This window comes from Hippopotamus amphibius, chromosome 6 (assembly GCF_030028045.1).
Source record: "Hippopotamus amphibius kiboko isolate mHipAmp2 chromosome 6, mHipAmp2.hap2, whole genome shotgun sequence".
NCBI lineage: Eukaryota > Metazoa > Chordata > Mammalia > Artiodactyla > Hippopotamidae > Hippopotamus > Hippopotamus amphibius.
In genome coordinates this window covers 117,006,101-117,022,230 of record NC_080191.1, presented here as the reverse complement: position 1 = coordinate 117,022,230, position 16,130 = coordinate 117,006,101, and the positions used below count along the sequence as shown (strand labels likewise).

General features: G+C 34.8%; 1 protein-coding gene across 4 annotated transcripts in view; it reads left to right on the top strand.

The window, feature by feature from the left end:
- Positions 1 to 16,130, top strand: part of STAG1 (STAG1 cohesin complex component) — a 401,388-nt gene that overhangs the window by 228,513 nt on the left and 156,745 nt on the right. For all 4 annotated transcript variants that reach the window (XM_057738186.1, XM_057738184.1, XM_057738185.1 and 1 more), the window contains 2 exons: positions 6,960 to 7,111; positions 9,029 to 9,102. In XM_057738186.1, coding sequence (XP_057594169.1) covers positions 6,960 to 7,111; positions 9,029 to 9,102 — 226 coding nt within the window. The remainder of the gene's footprint in view (positions 1 to 6,959; positions 7,112 to 9,028; positions 9,103 to 16,130) is intronic.

Genomic DNA, 16,130 nt, shown 5'->3' with positions numbered 1-16,130 from the left:
CATCCGGGGCACTCTGCACTTCACATATATCCCTCCTCTGTGTCTGATGAGTCCAGTCTCTGGTTTATGTTCTTCAGGGAGTAAACTTCCTGGATTTCCAAGATGAGTGTGTGTTGGAGCAATTGCCTGACTGCCTAGGTTGAGAGGAGATTTAATTACTTATTATACAAACTTTGAAATAATCCTCCTATTTTCAGACCTTATTTCACTTCATCTTCTTTGAAAGCCAGTATTTCTCCAGTTTCTTAATGCTTCTGGGTTCTACGGAGCAAAACTGTTTCTCTTTTTGTAGTTCTTTACGTATAGTTGTCATGCTTTTACAACCATTTGGTTTGATTCGCATGCTTCATCCATTTTGCTTTCCATATACATATATTAATATATTGTGGTTTAGGGTTGCAGGTAACTTTCCTGGATTTATTAAAGGTGAAAATTGTTTTCTTGTTATTTTGGTTGGGTTTTTAAGAGACAAAGGGATTGATTAAATCTTCATTATTTGGAAAGTGGAAATTTGTTGTAAGCCTTTTTTTAAAAAAAAAAAAGTTTTTTAAAACTAAAGAAGGAACATAATTACAATAGAATACTACTCAGCCATAAAAAATAATGAAGTAATGCCATTTGCAGCATCACAGGTAGACCTAGAGATTATCATACTATGTGAAGTAAGTCAGAAAGACAAATGCCATATGATATGACTTGTATGTGGAATCTAAAATATGATACAAATGAACTTATTTACAAAATAGAAACAGGCTCACAGACATAGAAAACAAACTTGTGGTTGCCAAAGGGGAATTAAGAGTTTGGGATTTGCAGATACAAACTACTATATATAAAACAGATAAACTACAAGGTCATACTATATAGCACAGGGAACTATATTCAATATCTTGTAATAAACCATTATGGAAAAGAATATGTATATATGTATAACTGAAACACTTTGCTGTACACCAGAAACTAACACAACATTGTAAATCAATTATACTTCAATTTTTTTAAAAAAAGAAGGAATATAATCATATCTCTCTTTAAAATTTAGTTTTGTCCTCTTACCAAACATATTTCTAGGGTTAATAGTAATAGTTTTCAAAAGTATAATAGGTATCACTAAACACAAAGGCAGCTTTTTAATTTTCTTTTTTATGTTTAAGAACACACAAATGCAAATTGTTGAATAGTGATTAAAAGGGCCAGTGTCCATAATCTTTATTTCAACCATCCCATTTGCCAATAATCTCTTTTTGTGCCATTTTCATTTTATATGTTCCCAGCTCTGGTGTTGTTGTTCTTCTTTTGGGACTTTAAATTCTTTGATACTCTTGTTTTTTAGTGTTCTTGATGTCCTCACTTCCTCCACTTTCCTAGCTTAGATTCTGTTATCCAGATTTATTATAATCATGTCCTTCTCATGAAGGACCCTCAACATCCTTATCTCTCTTGCCCTCCATTTTACCCCCTAGGAAAACCACCTGCTCTGTAAGTATATCAGTGGAACTGAAAGTGTCTATAAAAAAACACATAGTTATAATGGCTGGACTTTTTACATCTCTCTCTCAAGTGGATCTTTAGTGCTGCCTAGCAATCCTATTACATTATTCTATGCCATGGATATTCCTACTTTCTCATAAGACTATTTCATACCTTCTCCTTAAACCTGTAACGTCTACTTTCCTCTTTTCTTCACACTTAGCTGATTATCATGCTATCTTTATAGAGACAGAAGAGAATCCTTCAAGGATTAAACCTACTTATCTAGGTGCACCTGTACACATATAGTCTGCTTTTTCTCATATTACAGTGCTGTCTGTCTAAGGTCAGTCCTTGCCCGTGTGCAGTGGATCCAATCCCTGTTCACCGCCTCAAGAACTTTACTCTTCAGGGTGTTTTTTCTCACAATCCTGCTTCAATTCCCACACCCCCTTTATCATTATATTAATATGCTATAACAGCCCTTATCTTTTGAAAACACTCTGTATCAGGGCTCTCCAGAAACACAAAACCATTTGGAGATATGCTTAGTTACTTGCTTGCTTACTTATTTGCATACACACACACACACACACACACACACACACAAAGATAGATAGATAGATAGATAGATAGATAGATAGATAGATAGGTAGATTGATTTGGGGAGAAGAAGATTTATTTTAGTGAATGGCTCACAGTTTGGGAGTTGGCAATTTTAAAAATCTGTAAGACAGACCAGCAGGCTAGAAACTTAGGCATTAGTTGTACAGTCTTGAAGCAGAAATTGCTTCTCTAGGAAACCTCACTTTTTGCTCTTAAGGCATTCAGCTGATTGGATGAGGCCACCACATTATTGCGGGTAGTCTCCTTTACTTACAGATGTTAATCTTATCTGCAAAATACCATCAAAGTAACACTTGGGTTAGTGTTTGATTAAATAACTGGATACCATAGCCTAGCCAGGTTGACACATAAGACTACCATCACACCCTCGTTTTCTCATGCTTCTTAGCTACAGTCCTATTTTTCTCCTTTTCTTTATAGCAGATCTCAAAGAATTATTTCTGTGTGCTATCTATATATTATTTCTACTCACTCTCCTCTTTATTATTTTTAAACCCACTCCAATCAGGTTTCTATCTCTACTATCTCTACCTCTTCACTGCCTTTGCTCTTGTTGAGGTCCGCAGTTACCTTCTTAAGTGTCCAAATCACTGGGCAGCTCTATTGTCATCTTTCTCTCTTCAAAGACATAGCTACTTTTTCTTTCTTGAAGCACTGTTTTGGTGGCTCTTAGAAAGCTAAACTGTAATATTGAATTATCTCAGGACTCAATCTTAAGACCTTTTTAACTTTTCTATCTTTATTCACTCCTCAGTGAATAAAGTGAAAACCACTTCCGTGTTTTTGTTATTTTTACTAAAAAATAATAGTGGGAGAGTAATGCTGTCATATGATTTAAAATTTCAAATTTAAAAATGTTATATGATGAAATGTCACTCTTCTACCCATGGCTCTCAACCTCAAATTTTCTTCTCTGAATGCAATCAAAATTGCCTGTTTCTTATATATCTTTCCAAAGATATTTTATGAATATGATAGCACATACATATTCATGAGAGGCAGTATGGTGTAGTGGTTAAGAACTTAGACTATGGAGCTTGACAGCTGTAATCAGATTCCATCTCTGCCAGTTACTGGCAAGTCTCTTAGCCAAACTGTGCCTCAGTTTTCTCTTATATAAAAAAGAAATATAGTACTCAGCTTGATAGAGTTGTGAGATATAAATGAATAAGTGTGTGTAAAGAGCTTATAAGAGTGGCTGGCATATAATAATAAATACTGTATTCCTTCTTTATGCATAAATAATAGTATAATATACACACTGACAGGCGTCTTGTTTTGTTTTGTTTTTTTCCATCAACAAGTATATTGGCAGACTTCTCTTTTCAGCATACGAATCACACCTCATTTTTTTCTAGTGGCTGAATAGTCATCCATTGAATCGATATGCTATCCAGTCTAATGGCTCTAAAAAACTAATATTTTTGATGGTGATGTATATCTTTTAACCATCTCCACTTAAATACCTAACAAACAGAAGACTTTCTGATTACCCTTGCCTTTCCTATTTCTCTCATTTCCTGTATTATCATTCTTTCAGCTCTACCTTGAAAATATATTTCAGATCTAACTTTCTCTCTACCTGTTGCTACCGTTGTAATCCATTGCTTTCCTGAGTTGCTCAAGGCCAAAAACTTGAGAATCATCATTGTAGTTAAGTTTTGGCAAAATTTGTTGAGCTCTTTTCCAGTGTTCTTCTATTTGGTCTCCCTTCTTCCACTTTTACTCTTCTATAGTCTGTTCACACAGCATTTAAAAATATAAATCAAACTATTGCTTACCCACACCAAAATTTCCTTTGGGTATTATCTCATTTAGATTTAATTCTTGAGTCCTAACTAGATCCTAGCAAAACTTTTGTAACCTGACCTTTTGATTCCCTCCTCAACCTTGTCTCCTGCATCTGCCTATTTCTGTGCTTCAGCCACACTAAATACCTTGCTCTTTTATGAGGCCTGTCTCAAGAATTTACCTCATAACCTTTGCACTTTTTATTCCCCTCTCCCTGGGACACTGTTCTGTCATATAATCATGTTCATTGCCTCACTTCATGCTTAAATGTGAGTGCTTCAGAGAGGCCTAGCCACTCCGTTTGCTCTCTGCCCTTTTTATCATACTTTATTTTTTTAACCATATTTCATTTTTCTTTAACTGATATATTTTTCATTTGTATATTATCTATTGATATAGTGTGTTCTCACTAGAAGATAAAAATCATGGAAGCAGATACTCTGTCTCATTCACTTTTGTGCTTCTAGTACACAGAACAATGCTCAGTACTTAATGGATTGGTAGATTAGTGGGGAAGCACTAATAAGTGTTTTTTGAACTCTCTGTGGTGAAAGACTATTTTTTTTTAATTACAGCCTTAGTGTCATGTTATTACTAGATTCAGTAGGCATAAGATTATTCTGTCACATTGTTATAAAAATTTCTAAAAACTTTCAAATTTACACTTTCAGTGAACGGGTAACAATCCATTTGTGGTCAGCACATATTTGCAGAACACATTCTTAGCAGCAGAGCAGTAGAACAAGTTTACCATTCTATAGCCAGCAGTTAAAATGTGATGGCTAAATGAAGTATTTTCTTTGGAAGACAAAGAGAAGGCACTTCGTAGCCCACATCACAGAATCCAGGTTGAGTTCCTGTAGGATTATTATTTATAAAATTCTGTTAGTAATATCAATAAAAATTGTTCACTCTATGCAGGAATGAGTCTTTTTTCAGGAGACTCAGTAATCCCTATCACAGTCCCCATGTTGTATCTATATCAATATTGGAAGTCTCTCTTCAATAGCTGTTTGCATATATGTTGGTATGTAAAGTGAAAATTTCAGGGCAGTTTAAGTTTTACAGGTTCATAAACATCTCAGTAAATACTGCTCTATCATACTAATATATTTCTGAAAATGTATTGACCGTTTTGCATTTTTGTTTGTTTGTTTTAGTATGTTGATATATTTTGTTGTTTATATATACCTAGGATGGGAGGAGGGTCATTACACAATTACAGTTGGAGTTTGGAATCTGGGTTCACAAGGAGATATATAGCTGAAACCCAGAAAAAACAATTAAGTTCAAGAAAATTTGTATCTCAGCTTCTACTGGTGAATTCCAGCCAGGGTTGGTGTTAATTTTGATGCTTTCCAACTCCTTGATCTTCAGTCATTTTATTTTAGAGATCTAGAAGTATAAACTGAATTAAGCTCCATTTGTGTATGATTTTGTATGCTGAGGACAAGCTCTGTTAAGCTGTTATCCCTGACTTGGGCAGTTTGAATGCCCCAGATCCCTTCTGTCTTTGAGCTGTTCTCCTTTTTCATACAGATTAATTTTAAAAGTACTTTTAACCTTCAGAGATATTCTACTGATGATGTGTGAAATGCTGTGTAGCCTGTGTTTTGAAACACAAGAAAACTTCTCAATTTATTATATTTAGATGTTGTATCTCAGGAAAAGGGAAACATTTTCATTTAAATGCATTTCTAATTGTTCACTAACTTAAATACATTTTGTTTTTAGGATTTTTGTCTTATATTTTGGTTTGAGGGCAGTAGCAATCGCTAGTAACATGTACTTGACCAAAACGTGCATAGTTTCAGAATAACAAATTGTGTGTGTGCGCGTATATGTATATATAGATAGGTAGATAGATACATAGGCAGACAGATATATACAGCATTATGTATATTTGTTTATGTATGTAAAGGGAAATTTTAGAATTTTTAAATGAAATGCATGCACATATTTAGTTATGTATATGTGTGTAGATATTTGGATCGGTTCTTCCAAAACACTCATTAATAACTGAAGATTCATATTTGCAGATAAATAAGCTAAAGGGAAAAAAAGTGGAGTTTATTTTACCGTCACACACACTTTTATTCCTTTACCAGAATTCCCTATATTCTCATCATCTCAGTGATGAAAATAAATATGAATAGACTAAAGGTTAAGGTTTGTGTCATGCCTGTTCCTCAGAGGACTTGAAATAGAAGTTTGGCAGTATTTAATTAGATTTACAAATACAAGTGAATGTTTAAAAGTACATTAACACTGTGACTAGGGAAAATAGGTCAACAGGAAATTCACAGAATATATTTTTAATGAATGTAATGAGTTTGGTAGGTTCAGTCTATTTTTCAGGAATCAGAGGTTATGCCATTCACTGAGGTGAGAAACACAGGGAAAAGATCATCTTTGGGAGTAAAAGTCATGAATTGATTATAAACAACTAAGACACCTTTGATGCATCTAAATGAAGGTATTAAGGACGCAATTGTATACACAGATCTGGTAGTCAGAAGAGAGGTTTAAAAGGCTTGGTTAGTATGCCCTTACTTAGGTGTAGGTGTGTGTGTTTTGAAGGTACGGGAAAGGGGTTGTAGAAGATACTACTTAAATCTTTCCTGCTGATAGTTAGGATGAGTCAGTTTTTTTGGAGGGATGGGGTGGGGGAGTGTTGTTTGTTTTGTTTTATGTTCTGTTTTGTTTTTTGGGCTGCACCATGCAGCTTGCGGGATCTTAGCTCCCCAACCAGGGTTTGAACTCAGGACCACGGCAGTGAAAATGCCAAGTCCTAACCACTGGACCGCTCACTCCCAGGGTGAGTCTGTTTTTAAGTGGAAATGTTAATGAGCCAAGCTTCTAGGGACACTGAGGCAGAGAAAATTATGTTGCAGACTAAAATGGTGACTTTATTTCTATAAAATACATTTTTCTTTTTATTTAAATTATTCCTAGTTTGTAAAACATAGAAGTTGACTAGTTTCCTTCCTTCATCCATTTCTGTTATAAATTTGTAATCTTAGGAAGTTCTGATTCACAGGTGAATACTATAATCTTCCTTTATTTCATAGCCATGAAGCTCATGACTGCTCTGGTGAATGTTGCCTTAAACCTCAGTATTCATCAGGATAATACACAGAGACAGTATGAAGCTGAGAGAAATAAAATGATTGGGAAGAGAGCCAATGAAAGGTTGGAGTTACTACTTCAGAAACGCAAAGAGGTAAGTTTCACAGTAACTGAGATTCTTATGTTCTGTAAATGTGTAGTAAATATATCATACTTTTTTATGTCTCTAAAAGCTTTGTGTGTATTTTTAAAAGTTGTTTTTTAAAGTTAGATTATTTGATCTCAAAGTTTTCAAGTGAAACTGGAATTTGATTCTAGCCAGTGATTATCTGAGCGCTGGCTGATGGCAGAAGAGAATCACAGAAAAACCGTACTTTAGAAAGAAGGTGGTCTGGGAATTAGGTAACTTAAGAAGGTTATCAAGCTGTGGGCCCAGAAAGCACAAGAAATACTGTCATCAGAACTAGGGGCCAACAAGGACGCATTCCAGGAGAAAGCCAAAGACTACATATTAGTAGACATATGAGACATTGCTGTGAATAATAAGATTGGTCCCAGTTTTACAGCGAAATTTTCATATATGTGTTGAAAGTGATTTTAAACTGGGTTATTTTAGTAGGCAACATTTTTTTTCATCCAAGCAGAAATAAAATTTTAGATGTACAGTATTAGTCTACATTTTAACTTGGAAAAAGAATAATATCTCAGTGCTATAAATACATTGCTATCAACAAATAATGGGTTATAACAGGCAACAAGAAGCAACAAACTTATGATTAAATTATAGTCTGTGCTGTATTGGAGGCTGCTGTAGCGGATACCACAAACTGATTTTTCTTTAGAACAGAAATTTATTGTCTCACGGTGGTGTAGGCTGGAAGTGGAAAATAAGTCTGATTTTCACGTGGGATAAGTCTAGTCTTCACATGGCCTTCTACTGTGTGTACCTCTAAATTTCTCCTTTAAAAAAAGGGGACATCAGTCATATTGGATTTGGGGCCTATCCGACTCTAGTATGAACCCATCTTAACTAATTATATCTGCTGAAACCCTATTTCCAAATGAGTTTTGAGATTCTGGGAGTTAAGACTTCAGCATATGAAATTTTGAGGAACACAGTACAACTCATAGCACATTCTGTACTAGAAATGTAACTGTAAGTAGGTTTTGCAACTGTGCTTTAGTAAGTACTGCTAACCAAACTGTATACTTCTTATAAATTATTTAATTTTTTCTATAATAAATACAACAAAAGTAAAACTTATAATAAATTTCAGTAATTTGAATGGTTTACAATAAAAGTATTCCCAAACTTATTTCAGTAAAACCCAAAACAAAGCATATAGCAAAAGGGAAAGTCTGAAGGAATTTTATTGTCGCATTTGTATATGCAGTAGTAAAAGCAAATATTTCACTACAGAAGAAATTAAAATGAGAACTATCACCTTGAATGTGATTTTGTATGGATGCTTTTGTTTCTTCTGAGTAGTAAATAAATTCAAACTTTAACTCCAAGGAGTAGTATTGCCAGAAATTTATTTATGTCTTCTCCATAGTGTTGCTGCATTTCACCACTAATGGCTAGGGTCCTTGACCTGCACTCAATTTGGGGCTAATCAGTTGCAGAGTAATATTTGGATACTTTAGGTGGAGTAGGAATTTCTTGTACAATGGCAAATATGATAATCAAGGATGATCTGTTACCATGAAATGTAGAACCAAGCAGGGACTTGGTTTGGACAGGCGAGGTATAGAAATTGAGGCCTATTCCCAAAGCAGATGATATTTTGTGATAGGAATCCGGTCACACTTAGCCACACCACTTCTTTTTAGTCATTGTGTAATACACGTTGAGAGAGACAGGAAGAGGTTCTAAGCCAATGTAATAAAGCTGTGGAAATAATTAAAGAATACTGGTTAATTTTGGACATCTGTTGCACAATACATGAGAAAAATGATTGAAAATTACCCAGAATTGAGAATAGTCAGGAATTAAAAACAATTGGAACTCTTTATTCCAAATAAAGTGATCAATATTTTAATTTATGTTTTAATTTATTTTTCATTTCAGCTACAAGAAAATCAGGATGAAATCGAAAATATGATGAACTCTATTTTTAAGGGTATATTTGTTCATAGATACCGGTAAGGGATTTTAAAAATCATTTAGAAGATTTTTAACTTAAATAATTTATTGCTTCTTTGTAGTCCTGGGCAATTATAAAAATATAAACTCTCTATTTGTTTTGTTAGCTGGAAAACAGCTTTGGGTATAAAAGCTAGATAAATGTCATACTATTAACTGTGGTTGAAATTGTACCACCACCATCAGTGCCGCACTATTCCAGATTCAGAACATATGCTGTTAGAGACATCTTATGTACTTGCATTTTTACTGATGTAATATTAATTAATAAGGTATCATTAAGTTAATGTGGCCTTAATAAGATTTGATTGTCTTTATATTTGAAAAAAGTAAATTCCTGCTTCCTGCCCTTTTGTATTCACCATATCATGTGATCAAATTAACCAACAGTGTTTTAAATATGTGTTGGTGAAGATGGGAGAAATGAGTATAGGAAAAGGCACCTCTGCAGATAATGCAGCATCTCTATAACATAACTCTTATTTACCTTCAACTATACACATGAAAATAGGAGCAAAGTATTTCTAAAGTATTTTTGTAATGCTCCATTGCAAGCGAGTTTAATTTCTCTTTTTGTGAAGCCTGTGAACTTTTAGAATACTAAATACGTGAGCATATTTCAGGGAGAATTAATGAATCATATATACGCTTATTAACGTCTGCTAATTAGGCATGATATGATATGTTTAGGCAGATAGACACAGATAATAAAAGCAGTTTTTAGACACATTTGAGACTGGTCAATTTTAAAAGTTAATTAAAAGAAGGAAATTGTATTTTTAAAAAAGGAAAAGTATGTAACTTTGATAACATACCTTAAAACATTTTGTTTTAATTCAAAATGTAAAACTCTTTTGAAATACAACCAAGTCTTTTACTTTGAGTATGTATTCTCTCAATGAAGTATCACATCATCTTTCTTACATAAACTATGCATATAATGAATTACTGATTTATTTTCAAAACAAGAATTTGCATATACCTGCCATGCAGTCTTTTTTTAAATTACAGCTTTATAGTCGTATAATTAACATAAAGTAAACTACACATTTAAGTGCATAATTTGATGAGTTTTCACACGCACACACTTATAAAACTACCACAGGCAAGATAATGAATATATCCATTATCCTCAAAAGTTTTCTCCTATCACTTTGTAGTTCCTGTTTCCTGCCACTCTTCCCCTTCCCCATCCTTAAGCAATCATTAAGCTGCTAACTCATTTGTTTACATTTTCTTGAATTTTATACAAATGGAATTTATACTTGTACTCCTGATTTTTGTTCTTGTCTTGGTCTGGCTTCTTTCACTAATAAAATTAAACTCTTTCATCCTCCAGACTTAACTGTAAGTTTTTCATAGATTAACTTTATTGGGATGAGGAAGTTTCCTATCTATTCCTAGTTTTCTGAGATTTTATTAGGAATGGATGTTTAATTTTGTCAGGTACTTTTCTCCATTTTTTGAGTTCATTATGTGGTTTTTCTTTCTTAAGAATGTTAATGCCATGAATTAAATTGGTTGATTTTTCAAATGTTAACCTTAAATTCTTGGGTTAAAACCCACATAATCATGATATGTTATTTTTCTTCATTTAAATGTTTTTATTGCTATGAAGTCAGATTTTTTTTTTTGAAGTATAGATGATTTACAATGTCATGTTAGTTTCAGGTATACAGCAGAGTGATTCAGATATCTATATATGTCTATATATACATATATACAGTAAGTCCTCTACATATGAAAAAGTTTCGTTCCAAGAGTGCATTCGTAAATTCAGCAAGGTTAGCCTAGGTACCCAACTAACACGATCGGCTATGTAGTGCAATAGTATATTGTAATAGGTTCATAATACTTTTCACACAAGTAATACATAAAAAACAAACTGCAGAAATAAAACATTTTTAATCTTACAGTACAGTACCATGAAAATTACAGTAGTACCGTACAACAGCTGCCACACAGGGGCTGGCATCGAAGGAACAGGCAAGAAGAGTTACTGACTGGAGGAGGGAGTAGGCATGGGAGATGGTAGAGATGAAGGATGATCAGCAATAGGAGATGGAGGGCAAGCTGCAGTTTCACTCACGCCTGACATTGATGGCACAGATTCTGGTTCCTTTCTGTACTCAATTTTGTCCACTCTCTTGAAAAAATGATCCAGTGATGTCTGGGTAGTAGATCTTTCTTTCTCATCATAGATGACATGGTAGCACTGGATTGCATTCTGAATGGCTGCTATAATCTTCCTGTGCTGTTCTACATTCAGGTCCTGTGCCTCAATAACTAACAATGACTCCTCAAATAAAGAAAATTCCCTATCCATTTCCTGTGTCGTGAATCTCTTCGGGTCTTCAGTTACTTATTCTTCCTTTTGTCTCTCTTCATCCTTTCTCTGGGACTCCAATTCCTGGCACTTCTGAGCAGTACCAGCTACATCACTGCTGCTTTTACGCTTGCTTCTGGACATCCTGGGATTGAAATAAAGATACTGTACTACTGCACTCTATATAGTTCTGTACAGTAAACTATACAGAAGCACAACCACTTGAAGAGGATGCAAACATGTGACAATGTGTGCCAGACACATGAACTAACTTACGTGATTGTACACGCAAACGCACATTCGCATCTTTGAAAGTTTGCAACTTGAAAATTCGTATGTAGGGGACTTACTGTGATATACATTATATATGAATGTATATTTTTTTCAGATTGTTTTCCCGTGTAGGTTATTACAAAATATTGATTATAGTTCCCTGTGCTATATATTAGGCCCTTCTTGGTTATGTATTATATTTTATATATAGTAATATGTATTAATCCCAACCTCCTAATTTACCTCCTCCCTGCCCATCCCTTTTGATAACCAAAACTGTTTTCTCTGTCATGCTATTTCTATTTTGTAAATAAGCTTATTTGTATTTTTTTTATGATTGTTCCAATATTGGTTTTTTTTTTTTAAGATTTATTATTTATTTACTATTTATTTATTGGCTGCACTGGGTCTTCATTGCTGCACTTGGGCTTTCTCTAGTTGTGGTGAGCAAGAGCTACTCTTCATTGCAGTGCATGGGTTTCTCATTGTGGTGGCTTCTCTTGTGGAGCACGGGCTGTAGGCACATGGGCTTCAGTAGTTGCAGCATGTGGGCTCAGTAGTTGTGGTTTGCAGGCTCTAGAGTGCAGACTCAGTAGTTGTGGCACACGGTCTTAGTTGCTCTGCAGCATGTGGGATCTTCCTGGAGCAGGGATCGAACCCATGTCCCCTGAATTGGGAGGCACATTCTTAACCACTGCGCCACCAGGGAAGCCCTCCAATATTGTTAAAATGACTATACTATCCAAGGCAATCTACAGATTCAAAGCAATCCCTATCAAATTACCAATGGCATTTTTCACAGAACTAGAATGAAAAAATTTTAAATACGCGTGGAAGCACAAAAGACCTCAAATCGTCAAAGCAATCCTGAGAAAGAAAAATGGACCTGGAAAAATAAGACTCCCTAATGTCAAGCTATACTACAGTGGTAGTTATCAAAACAGTATGGTACTGGCACAAAAACAGAAATTGAGATCAGTGGACCAGGATAGAAAGCTCAGAAATAAACACGTACACTTTTGGTCACTTAATCTACAACAAAGGACATAAGAATGTGCAGTGGAGAAAGACAGTCTCTTCAAAAGGTGGTGCTGGGAAAAGTGGACAGCTACATGTAAAAGAATGAAATTAGAACATTCTCTAACACCATATACAAAAATAAACTCAAATGGATTAAAGACCTAAATGTAAGACCAGATACTATAAAACTCCAGGAGGAAAACATAGGCAGAACACTCACTGACTTAATTCACAGCAAGATTTTTTTTTTAGATCTGTCTCCTAGAATCATGGAAATAAAAACAAAAGTTTTAAAAATGGGACCTAATTAGACTTAAAAACTTTTTGCACAGCAAAGGAAACAGTAAACAAAATGAAAAGACAACCTACGGAATGGGAGAATATATTTGCAAATGGTGCAGCCACCAAGGGATTAATTTCCAAAATATACAAACAGATCATACAGCTCCAATATCAAATCACACACACACACACACACACACACACAACCCAATAAAAAATGGGCAGAAGAACTAAATAGACATTTTTCCAAAGAAAACATACAGATGCCCAACAGGCACATGAAAAGATGCTCAACGTCATAATAATTAGAGAAATGCAAATCAAAACTACAGTGAGGTATCACCTCACTCCAGTCAGAATGGCCATCATCAAAATGTCTACAAGTAATAAATACTGGAGAGGGTGTGAAAAAAAAAGGAACCTTCTTACACTGTTGGTGAGAGTATAAATTGGTGCAGCCACTATGAAGAACAGTATGGAGGTTCCTTAAAAAACTAAAACGAGAGTGAGAGCGAGCGAGAATCCCACTCCTGGGCATATATCCAGAGAAAACTATAACTTAAGAAGATACATACACCCCCAGTGTCCATTGCAGCACTATTTACAATAGCCAAGGCATGGAAGCAACCTAAATGTCCATTGACAGATGAATGGAAAATACAAATGAACTTAATTACGAAATAGAAATAGATGTACAGACGTAGAAAACACACTTATGGTTATCAAAGGGGAAAGAGAGGGAGAGAAATTAGGAGATTGGAATTAACATACACACAGCACTGTATACAAAATAGATAATCGGGACTTCCCTGGTGGCACATGGTTAAGAATCTGCTTGCCAATGCAGGGGACATGAGTTTGATCCCTGGACCAGGAAGATCGCACATACCATGGAGCAGCTAAGCCCATGCACCACAACTACTGAAGCCTGTGCACTTAGAACCTGTGCTCTGCAACAAGAGAAGCCACAGCAATGAGAAGCCCACACACCACAACAGAGTAGCTCCTGCTCGCCACAACTAGAGAAAGCCCTTGTGCAGCAGTAAAGACCCAATGCAGATAAAAATAAACATATATATAAATAAATAAATTTATTTTTAATAAAAGAAGGACTACATACTCAAAAAAAAGATAGATAACCAACAAGGGCCTACTGTATAGCACAGGGACCTATGCTCAATATTTTGTAATAACTTATGAGGGGAAAGAATCTGAAAAACATATGTAGCTGAATTATTGTGCTATACACCTGAAAATAACAGAACATTGTATATCCACTATATTTCAATTTTTTAAAGATAAATTAAAAATTTTTTTAATCAAAAAAAAAACCCCACTGTTGATTCTTCCAATCCAGAACATGGTATATCTTTCCATCTGTGTCATTTTCAATTTCTTTTCATCAGTGTCTTATAGTTGTTGGAGTACAGGTCTTTTGCCTCCTTTCTTAGGTTTATATGTAGGTATTTTATTCTTTTTGATGTGAGTAAGTGGGATTGTTTCTTGAATTTCTCTTTCTGACCTTTTGTTGTTAGTGTATTGAAATGCAACAGATTTCTGTCTATTTTGTACTCAACTAAATTCGTTGTTGAGATCTAATAGCATCTTCTGGTAGCATCTTTAGGATTTTCTACGTATAGCATCATTTCATATGCAAACAGTGATGGTTTTACTTCTTTTCCAATTTGGATTCCTTTTATTTCTTTTTTTTTATGTGATTGCCATGGCTAAAACTTCCAAAACTATGTTGAATAAAAGTTGCGAGAGTGGCATTCTTGTCTTCTTCCTGAACTTAGAGGAAATGCTCTCATTTTTTCAGCATTGGGTATGATGTTAGCTGTGGGTTTGTCATAATGGCCTTTATTATGTAGAGATATGTTCCCTCTATGCCTGTCTTCTAAAGTTTTTATCATAAATAGATGTTGAATTTTATCAAAAGCTTTTCTGCATCTATTGAGATGATCATATGGCTTTTACTCTTCAGTTTATTAATGTGGTGTCTCACATTGATTGACTTGTGGATGTTGAAAAATATTTGCATCTCTGGGATAAATCCCACTTGATCATGATGTATGTATGATCCTTTTAATATATTGTTGGATTTGGATTGCTAATATTTTGTTGAGGATTTTTTGCATCTATGTTCATAGTGATATTGGCCTGTAATTTTCTTTTTTGTGTGATATTTTTGTCTGGTTTTGGTATCAGGGTGATGATGGCCTCATAGAATGAGCTTGGAAGTGTTCCTTCTCTGCATTTTTTTTTTCTTTGAAATAGTTTCAGAAGGATAGGTGTTAACTTCTCTCTAAATAGTTGATAGAATTCTCCTGTGAAGTTATCTGGCCTGGACTTCTGTTTGTTGGGAGTTTTTTAATCACATAATCAATTTCAGTACTTGTAATTGGTCTGTTCCTATTTTCTATTTCTTCCTGGTTCAGACTTTAGAGATTGTACCTTTCAAAGAATTTGTCCATTTCATCTAGGTTGTCCATTTTATTGGCATATAGTGCTTGTAGTAGTCTGTTACAGTTCTGTGTATTTCTGTGGTGTCAGTTGTAACCTCTCCCTTTTTTTCTTAATGAGTCTGGCTAAAGATTTATCAATTTTGTTTATCCTTTTTTTAAAAATAGATTTATTTATTTACTTATTTACTTATTTGCTGCATTCAGTCTTCGCTGCTGCATTCAGGCTTTCTGTAGTTTTGGCGAGCGGGGGCTACTCTTCAGTGTGATAGTGGGCTTCTTAGTGCAGTCACTTCAATTGTTGTGGAGCACGGGATCTAGGTACACAGGCTTCAGTAGTTGTAGCATGCAGGCTCAGTAGTTGCAGCTCATGGGCTCTAGAGTGTAGGCTCAGTAGTTGTGGTGCATGTGCTTAATTGCTCCGTGGCATGTGGGATCTTCCTCAACCAGGGATCGAACCTGTGTCCCCTGCGTTGGCAGGCAGATTCTTAACCACTGTGCCACCAGAGAAGTCTAATTCTATTTCTCTTTTAAAAGAACTAACTTTTAGTTTCATTGATCTTGTCCATTTTCTTCATTTCTGTCTCATTTATTTCTGCTCTGTTTATAATTTCGTTCCTTCTACTAACTTTGGGTTTTATTTGTTCTTCCTCTAGTTGCTTTA